Here is a 12,194-nt window from a genome sequence, read left to right as displayed (position 1 = left end):
GTTTAACACTATTTAAAGCATCGGAAGTTCTCCACTCTCTATATTTTTTATGTATATATATTTTTTATATATTTATATCCTCCTGAATATATATATATATATATACATCCTGAATACAGGTGAACAGTTGGGTCTAATGCACTTGAACAACTTACTACTACCACAATTCACGTTTACTCCTGTGCATTCTAAATAGAAATCATCAAAGATTTTAGTACAAACTCAATTCAGTGCTAAATAGGTTTATTGAAACTTAAAGGTACCAAACAAAATTAGCAGAAAATATTTCAGAATGACATGGTAAGAACCATTAGAACCCCACTTCTTCTGCCTAGCATATTCTGATGATTACATCCACAGCAGTTTTCTTTCTTTTTAGTTTGCCACTGTTCCTCCACAGAAGGAAATATTCAAAATCCAGAGTATGTTAGCCTCGAAGCACTTTCCTGTGTCATAAAACAGGCTTGCCCCTGATAAAAAGAAGACGCTAAAATCAATGTCTTTGCCACCCCTCTTTTTCTCTTGCTTATAACACAGGTTCCAGACTAGCAGTTTACCAATTCCCAATGAGAAGGAGAAAGAGACAGAAAGGGGAAACCTTGTAAAATTAATCAATTCAGAGATCTAGAAACTGTTGTTAAGTTCATACTTTTCTTTCTGCAAGCTATTTTTTGAACGTCTAGAAATTCAGTGATTGTTAGAGCTATAGAAAATCAGAAGAGTCTCCTGGCTTTCTTCTTCAATTGAACCGCTCATGCCTTATTTAAAATGCTTTGGGTTAACTCCAGATCCACCCTTGAAAGGCAATATTCCATCATGGTTAATAGCATAGACCCAGAGCCATACTGCTTGGGATTGCCCCAGGCAAGGATTGTGTGACCTAAGGCAAGTTATTTAATCTCTCTGGGCCTCAATTTCTTTATCTGTAAAGTGGAATAACAATAGATAACAATAGAACATATTGTGTCCTAAGATTGTGGTCAGGAGCAAATGAGCTAACACGCTTAAAGCATGTAGAGTAGTGCCTGGCCAGCGCAATTGCTACCTATGGATTAGCCATTATCATTATCCCCATGTGACTGGTGCCCTCTATGGATGTGCCCAAGAATAGTCTGACAGTTCCCAGAGCTCTAACTTGGAGTACAGTGGGATGCTACTCACCATGAAGCTCCTCAGCTGTGAATGTTGGAACCCCCTTGCACATTTTAACAATGGATTTTCCAAACTTGCTCAGGTCATCGACTTGGTCAGGGTTGATTGAGTACATCAGGTCCTTAGGGGGTGGTCCCCCTGGCCCTTCACCCTGAAGCTGGGAGTGGAGAAGACAGGTGGAAAGGTAGATGAGAAAGAATGAATGCCAAGTTCATCGTTTGTCTATTTGAGAGTTAGGTACAAGGCCGCCAATGAGTATTGCTCCCCTGTTATTTTTCCATAAACAAGATGAAGGAGAGTCAATTCCAACTCTGCATATCTCAGAGTTTCAAAGTGTCCCCATGGGTTTAGCTGGTTCAAAACATCAGCTCTTCATAAAAGTGGAAGTCTGAGGGTAAAGTTCTTCTGAGAAACTTGGACCTTAGAGTTCTTGGCTTGGGCTTTGTAATAATCAGCTTCTGAGAATGCAGTTTATTTATATTCTCTACTTTGTCAATGAAAGGTACTCATTTCATCTTAGAGTTCTTGGCTTGGGCTTTGTAATAATCAGCTTCTGAGAACGCAGTTTATTTATATTCTCTACCTTGTCAATGAAAGGTACTCATTTCAGTTATAGAAATATGAACTCAGGCAAATATTTTAAAGTGCCATGGTTCTCCTTTCCCCATCCACATCAGGTAAGGTTTCCATATAAAATACAGGGCCATATTTAGGACATACTTGTATTTTAAAAGTATTCACTATTTATTCACCCAAATAGTGCATGGAACATACTTATACTAAAAAATTATTATTGTCTATCTGAAATTCAAATTTACCTGGACATCCTATATTTTATATGCTAAATCTGGCAACCCTAACCCCAACCCCTGCAGAGAAATGGCCATGGAGAATTGCTGAGGGCTCCCACTGGCATGACCAGTACTTTCCCTATCAGTCAAGATCCTCTAGTGTCCTGCTCAGCCACTGTAGAGGCAGATGTGAAAAATAGCTACCTCCCCTTGGACAATTACCAGTTGCTCTTCCCCTTTTGTGCCACACACTACAGCATGGTCAAGGGAGTGATTGTGACTTTCTCATTATTTACTCGTTTTCTGTTTTTTTTTAAAATTTCATTCAACCTCCCCACCAAAAATAAAAAGGACTTTTTGTTTACCTTCTTTTCCTTGACTAGCGCATCAAGAGCTTGAATGGAGGGCATGACCTCCTTGTTTATTTTATGCACAATGCATAACTTCTTGGCAAAGACTCTGGTTGCAGCGTAGCCCTGTCAAAAAAGATGGTGGGGAGTGTGGTGAATGTTCCAAGAAGGATTTCTCATCAGAAATCGTTTCTATGAGCAGAAGAAGAATGGAACTCTAAGAACATGATGAGCTGGTAGAAGAACCCTGGATCTGATCGTGTTTTGTTACCATAGGGTGGCTAACATTTGTACAGACAGACTGCAAGCTCTCTGAGGCCAGAGACTGAGAGTCTAACTCATGGCTTTATCTCCAGGTTCTAGCATTATAGGAGTCAAACAACAGGTGCCTCCACTGATGAAACAAACTTTAATAGGCTATTACATTTTAATCTCCTTTCATCCTCACAATCCCTCAAGGAGGTAAAATAGGAATTAATTTTCTAATTAATCAGATGACAAAACTGAAACAAGGAAGAGTTGACTTTTGAAAAGTACAGTTTTCTAAAAAATTATACAGCTGGTAATTACAGAGTCAAGTTTCCAAAATTTGAGACAACTTTTTTTTCCTTTCCATACCAATTAATATTATCATTTACATTTCCTCAGGCCTTTTGAGTCAGAGGTTACATGTTCATTTTTGTATTTACCTAGGGAAATTGAAAACAAGATGAGATGTTCTGTGCTTTGGCAGAAGTGATATCGTGTAGGGCTTTCATTATTGAGCATATCCACAGGCAAGGCCAACGGATGTTCATATTTGACTATATCCCCACAATTCCTTGAACATAGTACATTCTAATAATTGTGGATTGGTTTGAATTTTAACTGATTGTGCAAAAGTTAAAAACAGCAGTTATATTTAGGGCGTGAACTTGAAAGAGCCAAAGGGACTCTTTTACTTTTAACAATATCCTTATGCATAGTTAGAATTATTTAATTTTAATTTCTTTTAAGGTCAGCATGCAAATTATTTTGTTAAGAAAACCCCAAAAATATTTCTAGAGTCTGGAAACTGCACGTTGGCTACTTACAGTGCCATAATCCCAGACGGCGTTCCAAGAGTCCCATCCATTGTTATTGTCAACATTGGCCACACCATGCTCATTGTTGACGCTCACTGACTGCTGCCCACTTCCACCAACGTTATTGTCATCATTGACGTTGATATTCTGGGGTTCAGAAGAAATTGAGAATGATTTAATACCATGCCTCCTTGCAAATACATGTGGGTAACAAACTTTTGAAAATGAGACTTACATAACCAGCAATGGCAGGAGCTAGGAAAATTCCCAGAAGTCCAGCAAATAAAATCTGCAAGTATAAATAAAATTGGCCTAGTGATCCATGGCAAAATGATCTCATCTTCTCTCTTCCTTTATCCAAGCGTTTAAAAAATATTTAGTAATTTAACCACTCTTGAGTGGACTCTCAGAAAACCTTGTATTTTTAAAACCAGAGAAAGTTTAATGATGATGCAGAATTGTAGATTAATTATAAGTAATGATATTAATGTAGTTTATAGTTTTAAGATTTATTATCTAAGTCTTATGAAAAACTGCATGTCAGTATATTGAAACATAAATTTTAAAAACGAATAGCTTACAATGTATGAAAAATGGTTATAAAGCACCGAAAAATCACATCTGAAAATGATTTAAATTTATTTTCTTCTTTGATCTGGGAATGCATTGCTCCTTTCCTAGACCTACTAATAGCAGAAAATCCTCATTTATTTCAAGTAAAGACTGAGTAGGCAGTGTCGATGCTGATGATACGAGGCTAAGGATATTTGAAAGTCATCATTCCGCAGACGTGGCTAGCAGAAAGGAAGTCCATAGCAGTTTCCTGGGATACTTGCCTTGGTCATTTGTCACTGGGCATGGGACACTGGTTTTCAGAACATAGTGCTTTACGTGGATTGCCCCACTCTGGGTACCTATTATTGTTTCGTTTGCCTAGGACAAAATAGCTTGAGAACTGCCCTAGTGATTAGAGGTCATTTTTTTGTTTAGTTTTCCCCATTGATAACTAAAGAGGGAAGTAAAAATTACAGATTCCTAAAAGTCAGAGGCAGAAGAAATTTTAGGTATCTTCTATGATAATCCTTTAACAGATGAGGAAACTGAGCTCAGAGATTAAGTGACATGGCCAAGGTCATATGTCTAGTTTGTGGCAGAAGAGAAACTGGTTATTTTCTGACCTGTGACTAGAGGTGTTACTTTATTTCTTTGTTGTTGTTGTTTCTTTACCATGCTGCTTTAGCAGGGCTTATTTATAGTTTTTTTTGTTTTCTTTTTTACATTTGCAACTCCACCAGGAAGCAGAGTCTGCTATAATATATTCTAGTGTTTAGTTATTTCAAACACGAGTCTTACCTTTTTGCACCCTGTTAGGAGCAACATTATTTGTAACTGGTCATTTTGGAAGAATTTTGTGGTCTACCTGTTACCCTCTCAATCTTCTATCTTGAAACTCAGGTGAGACGCTGTGCTAACATCATGCTTCAGATGCTTTTATAGAAAAAATGGCCATGGGCAGGGGCTAAAGCAAGTCTTTTTTACCTGGAGATCCATTTCACAGCAGTGAATATTGCTGAAATTCTCTGCTGTGGTAATAGGCTTTTTATCTTGCCTGAATATGCTCAAGAGTTTGGTCAGAAGAGGATTTCAGGAATGCAGGGAAAGATCAGGCACTTTCTAGGGTGCAGGGACTGCTTCCTCTACGCTGAGACCAGAATCAAGTGATGTGGAAAGTAGTTATATTAAAGAAAGCCTGGCAAAAGGTACTCAGCCAGTTGTTTAATTCTAGTATAATCATCACTCCTCTAGAAATGCTTGTAAAATACCACAATTCCATGAAAGGAAAAGAAATTTTTTAAAACAGTTTTCCCAGTTGCAGTAATATTGTCATAAGAAGCAAATCCCCTTATCTCAGAATGTTAACAGTTTCCAACTCTACGGTCATAATTTCAAAGAAGCATTCTACTCACTGTGAACCTCATCTTGTCTTCAACAAAGTAATGCAGCAGGAGAGAAGGGAGGCATGGACTTGAGTTGAGAAGCCTTCTTGTATTTGTACTTGGCGTGCTTTACTCAAACTAGGTGTGACCAGGTAGGGTCAAAGACTTATCTTTCTTCATTTCCCTTATCTGTGCCATGACACAGTGTACCAGGAAGCCTTTTTGGATATCCACCTGGTTAGTAAGGTATTTTGACATGGAGCTGATTTGATTCATCATCTGTTGAAGTTGAGGATATCACAATAAACTCAACCGGATTTATGATAACTTCTTATCCAGTTGAAGCTGTGGGTGTGGGTATTTGATGCATCGATATTCTATAGATCCAGCAAAAGAATAATCCCTAAAATCAAACAAAACCATAGATGAGAAACTGTGTGTATAGTAGGCCTTCCAGATAGCACTTCCTAGAATGTGGGAATTGTTTCCTCTTCTTACCTTACCTGAGCCTGTAGTTCAGCTTCTGCTTAGACTAAGTGTGTTCTATTACCTACGGCCACTAAACCTCCCCTGTCCAGCAATCCTGTGCTCTCTCAATAACAGCACCACACACCTGGCTAGGAAACCTGGGAGCTGCCTTCAAGCACTTTCTTCTCACCCCCACATCCAGCTAGCTACTGAATCTCATCATTTCATGTCTAAATTTCTCTCAACTCTGGCCATGCCCACAGTTTCTCTCTCACCTGGATTTTTACAACAGTGGTATAATCTAGCACTCTGGGCTCCACTCACTTTCCACTGCATTTTCTCCACTTTCCCAAGGATTGTCTTTCTAAAGCACACATGCACATATATAAATAGGCTTCTACCATGCTTGAAAACATTCACTGGTAGCCTACAAGATAAAGTTCAAACTCATTGGAATGGCATCCACAGTCCCTAAAAGGTTTCCAAAGCCTCCCCATTTGTCTCTGCTACTCTGTGCCATGTATCTATGTTTCAGCTTCACCAGAGTTCCCACTATTTCTGGAATATTCAAGACTTTCCATGCCTTGATAAATGCCATGCTCTCACCCTGGAGTGATGGAGTATCACCTCTTGCCTTTCTCCAGTTGGTAAGATGCCAATCATTTTTCAAGGCCCAGCTCAAATACCACTGCCTCCATTGTACCTTCCTCCTCTCCTACATGGTATTTTCCTTCTTTATTCCTGGAGCTATAATATAAATCTCCTCTGTTTGCTTCTAGAAAATTTAATGTTCAGAAATTATGTATAATTTAATACGTTATTATGTATAATGTATAAATTACAATGTATATGTATTATGTGTATATATTTTAAAACCCATGTTTTCATCAGAAACAGAGATTAGAAACTGTCATTTGGGCAAATAGCTAAATGCTCAAAAACGTTTTGGAGGTGAATTAAAGTTTTCATTCTTTTTTCCTTGCTATTTCCTAGAAACTGAGTTTGGTAATGTTTGATTTGCTAAAGAGGGAAACGCATTTCGTTAATCACTGACCTACAAATATCTCCTTTGGTAAACCTCTTGAGCCCATGACTGTTCTGTAAGGCGGTTGCAACCATGAGAAGTGATTACATGGTAATGGAACTTCACATGCCAGTGACATCTCTTTTAAAATGTCGGTGTAGGGAAGCGGATTTGGCCCAACGGATAGGGCGTCTGCCTACCACACAGGAGGTCCAAGGTTCCAGCCCAGGGCCCCTGAACCGTGTGATGAACTGACGCACGCACAGTGCCGATGCACACAAGGAGTGCTGTGCCACGCAGGGGAGTCCCCATGTAGAGGAGCCCCACACACAAGCAGTGCGCCCCGTAAAGAGAGCCGCCCAGCGCAGATGGAGAGCAGCCTGCCCGGGAGTGGCGCCGCACAGAGCTGTTGCAGCAAGACGGCGCAACAAAGTGAGACAGAGATTCGGGGTACCGCTGACAAGAATGCAAACGGACACAGAAGTTCACACAGTGAATGGACACAGAAAGCAGACAACTGGGTGGGGGGGGAGAGAAATAAATTTTAAAAATAAATAAATCTTAAAAAAAAATCAGTGTAGATGGCTTAATATAGTTGTAATAAGATTGTGTTTGTGTTTTTAATGTGTTCCTTCATTCCTTTCAAATCCATTCTTTTTTTTTTTTTTAAGATTTATTTATTTCTCTCCCTTTCCTGCCCACCCCGGTTGTCTGTGTCTATTTGCTGCGTCTTCTTTGTCCCCTTCTGTTGTTGTCAGTGGCACGGGAATCTGTGTTTCTTTTTGTTGCATCATCTTGTTGCGTCAGCTCTCCGTGTGTGCGGCGCCATTTCTGGGCAGGCTGCACTTTCTTTCACACTGGGCTGCTCTTCTTACGGGACACACTCCTTGCGCTTGGGGCTCCCCTACGTGGGGGACACCCCTGTGTGGCAGGGCACTCCTTGTGCGCATCAGTACTACCCATGGGCCAGCTCCACACGGGTCAAGGAGGCCCGGGGTTTGAACTGCGGACCTCCCATGTGGTAGACGGATGCCCTAATCACTGGGCCAAGTCCGTTTCCCTAATCATGCTATTTTTATGGCTCCAAAATCAGAAATAAATTACTGTAATGCATTTTTTTTCATCTTCAGCTTAAGCATGTCCTATATCAGGTCTGTTGAGCATCCTATGCTTCTAGCATTTTCTAGGTTCTATGGAGGTAACAAAAATATTGACACATTCTGTCCCCCTCTCTTTGGAGGACATGAAATAGACAAAGCATGGTTCTCATGGAGAGAGGTAGCAAAAAGGTCCTTAGGACTTTTCAACTTGTGAGAGTCTAGAGTTGAGTTCAGGGAATGACCGCTCTGCCCTCCACACAGAGAAGGACGAGGCTCCTCCATCTTGGTGCTGATCTGGAGGGAGAAGCCCCTGTGGAGTGCCACGCCGGAGTGGTACCGCCCAATGTCGGCTGTGACGCACTGAGGGAGCACCAGGGAAGTGCAGCCCCAGTCCTCGAGGGCAGGTGTGGGGCAAACCCCTGGGAGTAAACAGGGCCTGCCCTACCAGAGGGCTAGGTGAGGTCCTGCCGAGAGTTTTATCTTGCAGTCCACACACACCCAGGGCTCCACTGCACTCCACCCTCTCAAGGCCAGCTCTGTGGAAACTCCCTTTGTGCAGCCCAACTCGAGATACCTTCCATGCGTGTACAATAAGCTAATACTGCGCACTTGGGGGCACTTGTAGAGATTTCCCACAGAAAGACTTTTCATTTTCTTTCTTTTTGTCTGCATGGAAGGGAATGGTAGCATACAGAGGAGTTTCTCGTTATTAAATACCCTTATTCAAGATTTCCTCTCCTCTCTAGACATGTTCATGGGTTGACCTAGCAGTTAGCAACCTGGATGGAGCCCTTAGTGATCTCATCTTCCCTTTAATTCTTGCCCCATTTTCTGTTTTCAGCTGGCCTTTAGTCCATTTGGTCTCAAACTCTAATTTATTTGCGTGAGAGTGGAGACCTCTTAAGGCAGAGATTCTGTCCCAGGCATCCTCGCCTTTTGAGTTGTTTCCCTCAACAACCTGCCTGCCAGGGGGAGATTCTGGCAACGACCCTGAGTCAGGTGGTTCACGGCGAGGCCTGAACACACTTCACCGCTGGGGAAGCTTCTGCGCCTTCCGTGGTCTTGGCTTACCAGCTTGTGATGGAGAGTTCCCGTGGTCCTCGTGGTGACTGCCCCAGGTCCCGGGCGATGGTGTGCTCCTACCAAACACTCCACATGTAGCTGTGGCCCAGAATGACAACTCTAAAAACATGGCAACAGGAAAGTGCGGACGAAAGCTTTGTAATTATTGCCGAGAAGCGCCTGATTCCATAAAATCCATGCTTATTAAGTAAGTTGTTTTGGTATAGGAGAGAAATTCTTTTCAACTTACTGCAAGGGGAGGGAGCTCTTTCTTTTGGCTACACTGGGCTTCTCCTTCGGTTGTTTCCTCCAGGAACATCGCCTTCCCAAATGAGCTGCCTTTCAGCTGCAGCCTGTGTACGTAGGCCCAGCCGTATATGCCAAAGCTGCTGAAGATCCCCTCAGAGCCAAGCCATGATATATGATGCTTGAGATCGGCGGTTCTGTGTGTTAGGGTGTTGTAAGCCGGATTTGGAGAAAGCTCACTAAATGGCTGCCTCCTGAGTGATGACATCATTCAGATACAATGTCAGAAAAGGAGAAATCAAGAGGGTGCTGATTACTAACTTCATTTTTCCTCGTGGTGAAGAGCCATCGAGCCTGGTTACCGTTTCCATTCTGAAAAGGATTTGGAGAGAATGTGCTCTTAGGAGGAAGAGAAATCACAAAGTAATAGCAAAATGTTGTTTTATAACCGCCTCTTGGTTAATTCAGAAGTAAGAACATGCTCCTTCCTCAGCGTTCCTGCTGAAGCAATTCACAATGTGGTGAATGCACTCGGGATTAAGGTGCGTTTATTCAACCACGTCAGTCAGCCTTGGGAAGGACTGAACATTAAAGATGACAACCAGATCCCAGATGGTTCGGACCAGAGTGTCACAGCTGCTCAGCTTCACAGTCACCCCTGGGACCAGCTCCCTGAGGACCCGCAGTCCCCACGCCACACCGCCTTCCGTGGCTTTCCTGGCAGAGGGGGCCCAAGGAAAGGACTTACCCGAAGGCCACTGGAAGACACAGCCAGGCTGCTCGTAATTCCTTGCATCGTCTGCAGAGTGACTGATCTGTCCTGGTTTCCTTCTCTACATCCCAGATAGAGAAGATTCGCAGATAGGTCATTTTTTTCACGTCTGGAAGAACACATGCTCGGATACAGGTACTGGATCCTCAGAGCTGCCCCAGGAGTGCTGATCCTCGTGTTTGTTCAATTACTGCTCCTCCCTCCAGGACCCCCAGCTTCTCTCAGAAATGCTGAGTAGAACCGATCAACTGGGACTTGTTCTGGACTGTACTTTCCTTCAGAGACCCTCCTGGTTTTGAGTAAAGAACCACCTGCCCTCCTCCAGGCCAGGAAGATTTTTCCATTTACTGTTTAGCAATGGATCACTGACCCATTTTCTCACGTTGAAAAATAATAACAGCAACTTCCCAGGCTCCAGCAAATGCAATGCTCGAGCTAAGCTCCAGGGCTACAAAAGATTCAAAGACGTCAACAACCAGTGTTCACACTGCAAGATCCCGGCATGCACGTGCGAGGCAGAGCCATCCTCATGGCTATGCTACCAGGTCAGCCATTTGGGCTACCTGCTGAGCAGAGTCCTGCACTTGGTTTCATGCTCGGCAGTCACCAACTTGAAATTCGTAGTAATTTTTTTGGAATTCATGTTCTAAGTGAAGTCTGACGGGAAAATGGAGGCTGTGCTAGGAGCTGGGAGGCTCAGTTCAGAGTTGGTTGCTCTGCCACCTCCTCACCCAGCAACTCAGGATGGGTTCTCTCCCTGGTCTCCACCCGGCACCTGCTGCTGCCCTCTGCTGGTGGTCCTGGGTGCAGGCGCGGGTCAGGGGTGAGGCGCGCTGCCTGCCCAGTCCTGGAGAGGGGCCCTGGGTGCGTGAGGATCTGCCCCCGCCGGGCAAAAGGTTATGGAAGAAAGGATAAGGCTGTTATTCTGCTTTTTGAACAAATGATCCCACGTTTTTCTTTTTCACTGGAGCCTGCAAATTATGTAGCTGAGCCTGATGGGAGAAAAGGCATCCGTGGTACCCTATTTTGGATACCATGCCGTTTTGGATATACCAAAGCAGGGTATGAAGAAGGTGAGGTTCTGAGAGGCTTTGCCACTTGCCTGAGGTCACGTGGCAGGTAATAATGGAATAACGGGTTCCTGGAATTCTGAAGGTTGTACTCTTTCCCAGAGGTCTTCTCCTTTTTCCAAATGACTAGTAGAGACAAAACATCCAGAGGCGTGCACGTTCCCTGGGCTGGAGTGATTGCACAGGCTTCATGCAGAGGATGCGCCTTTGGCTGAGCCCTATGGGACGCACGGGGCCTGGACGTGGAGAGAGGAAGAGCCGGTCCACTCCAGCCTGGGGGCCTGGCAGAAGCCAGCCAGAGTGGCCCGGGCGTCCAGGGGCTGTGAGGAGATGCCTTTATAAGAGTCTTAAGAGTTTCACATTCACTTTTAGTCACTAAAGAGCCCATTTAATCATGATTAGTCAGAGAAAAATTGAGTGGGAATTTATCAGTTATCAAACACCTACAATTTGCTATACACTGAGTTTGAGATTTCACATGGATTTAATCTGTACCAATAGCCCCTTGAAATCTCCTTTTCTGTCTGGTGCCTGGGCTCGTGTGAATCAGCTCAGCACCTCCCTGAATGCCTGACTCTGAAGGTGCTTTCTCTTTCACACACCCACATGAGCTCAGCGCCTTGACTCCTCCCAGTAAATTAATATTTTATTTGGTGGTGATGGGTGTTTCTCTAAAAAGTTAATCGCATACTCTATTTTTGCAAATGACACACCTTTAAATTTGATTCAGTTTCTTCATAAAAGAATACAGAATTCATATTTCAGAGATATGTGGGTTTGGTTCTGAGCCACTGCAAGGAAGTGAATATTGCAATAAAGCGAGTCACAAGTATTTTTTGGCTTCCCAGTGTGTATAAAAGCCATGTTTATACTATACTTTGGTCTACTGCACGCAGTCGCATTATGTCTAAACAACAATGTAGGTACCTTCATTTAAAAATACTTTGTTGCTAAAACAGAAACAAAAACAAAACTCTGCCCTGTCTGAGCCTTCAGGCGTGTAATCTTTTTGCTGGTGAAGGGCCTCCATGCTAATGGCCTGATCAGGGTGGTAGTTGCTGAAGGCTGGGGTGGCAATAGCAAATTCTAGAATAAGACAACAGTGAAGTTTGCCACATCTGTCGATTCTTTCTTTGACGAAAGATTTGTCTGTTTGAT

General features: G+C 42.9%; 1 protein-coding gene across 2 annotated transcripts; it reads right to left on the bottom strand.

Annotated features, from left to right (window-relative positions):
* Positions 1 to 285: 285 nt before the first annotated feature.
* On the bottom strand, positions 286 to 9,315 carry GKN1 (gastrokine 1). 2 transcript variants are annotated; one of them, XM_004449210.5, is made up of 8 exons: positions 9,199 to 9,315; positions 8,958 to 9,068; positions 5,325 to 5,697; positions 3,593 to 3,646; positions 3,367 to 3,504; positions 2,309 to 2,419; positions 1,162 to 1,309; positions 286 to 470 (listed from the first exon to the last, which is right to left on the bottom strand). In XM_004449210.5, the coding sequence occupies exons 3-8, from the start codon at positions 5,334 to 5,336 to the stop codon at positions 376 to 378; spliced, it is 558 nt and encodes a 185-aa protein (XP_004449267.1). In that variant the 5' UTR covers positions 5,337 to 5,697; positions 8,958 to 9,068; positions 9,199 to 9,315; the 3' UTR covers positions 286 to 375. The 2 variants fall into 2 exon arrangements, with proteins under 2 accessions (XP_004449267.1, XP_058133990.1); XM_058278007.2 differs by lacking the exons at positions 8,958 to 9,068; positions 9,199 to 9,315 and having other exon boundaries at positions 5,325 to 6,032.
* Between the last annotated feature and the right edge of the window lie 2,879 nt (positions 9,316 to 12,194).

This window comes from Dasypus novemcinctus, chromosome 17 (assembly GCF_030445035.2).
Source record: "Dasypus novemcinctus isolate mDasNov1 chromosome 17, mDasNov1.1.hap2, whole genome shotgun sequence".
Classification (NCBI taxonomy): Eukaryota; Metazoa; Chordata; class Mammalia; order Cingulata; family Dasypodidae; genus Dasypus; species Dasypus novemcinctus.
The sequence above is the reverse complement of the archived record's forward strand: the minus strand, read 5'-3'. Positions and strand labels throughout refer to the sequence as shown.

Bases quoted from the DNA above. Each gene is read 5' to 3' on its own strand.
- GKN1 (XM_004449210.5), bottom strand. The intron at 3,505-3,592 runs GTAAGTCTCATT...TCTGAACCCCAG, and splicing joins CTCCTGCCATTGCTGGTTAT to AATATCAACGTCAATGATGA. The intron at 471-1,161 runs GTGAGTAGCATC...TCTTTTTATCAG, and splicing joins CACAGCTGAGGAGCTTCATG to GGGCAAGCCTGTTTTATGAC.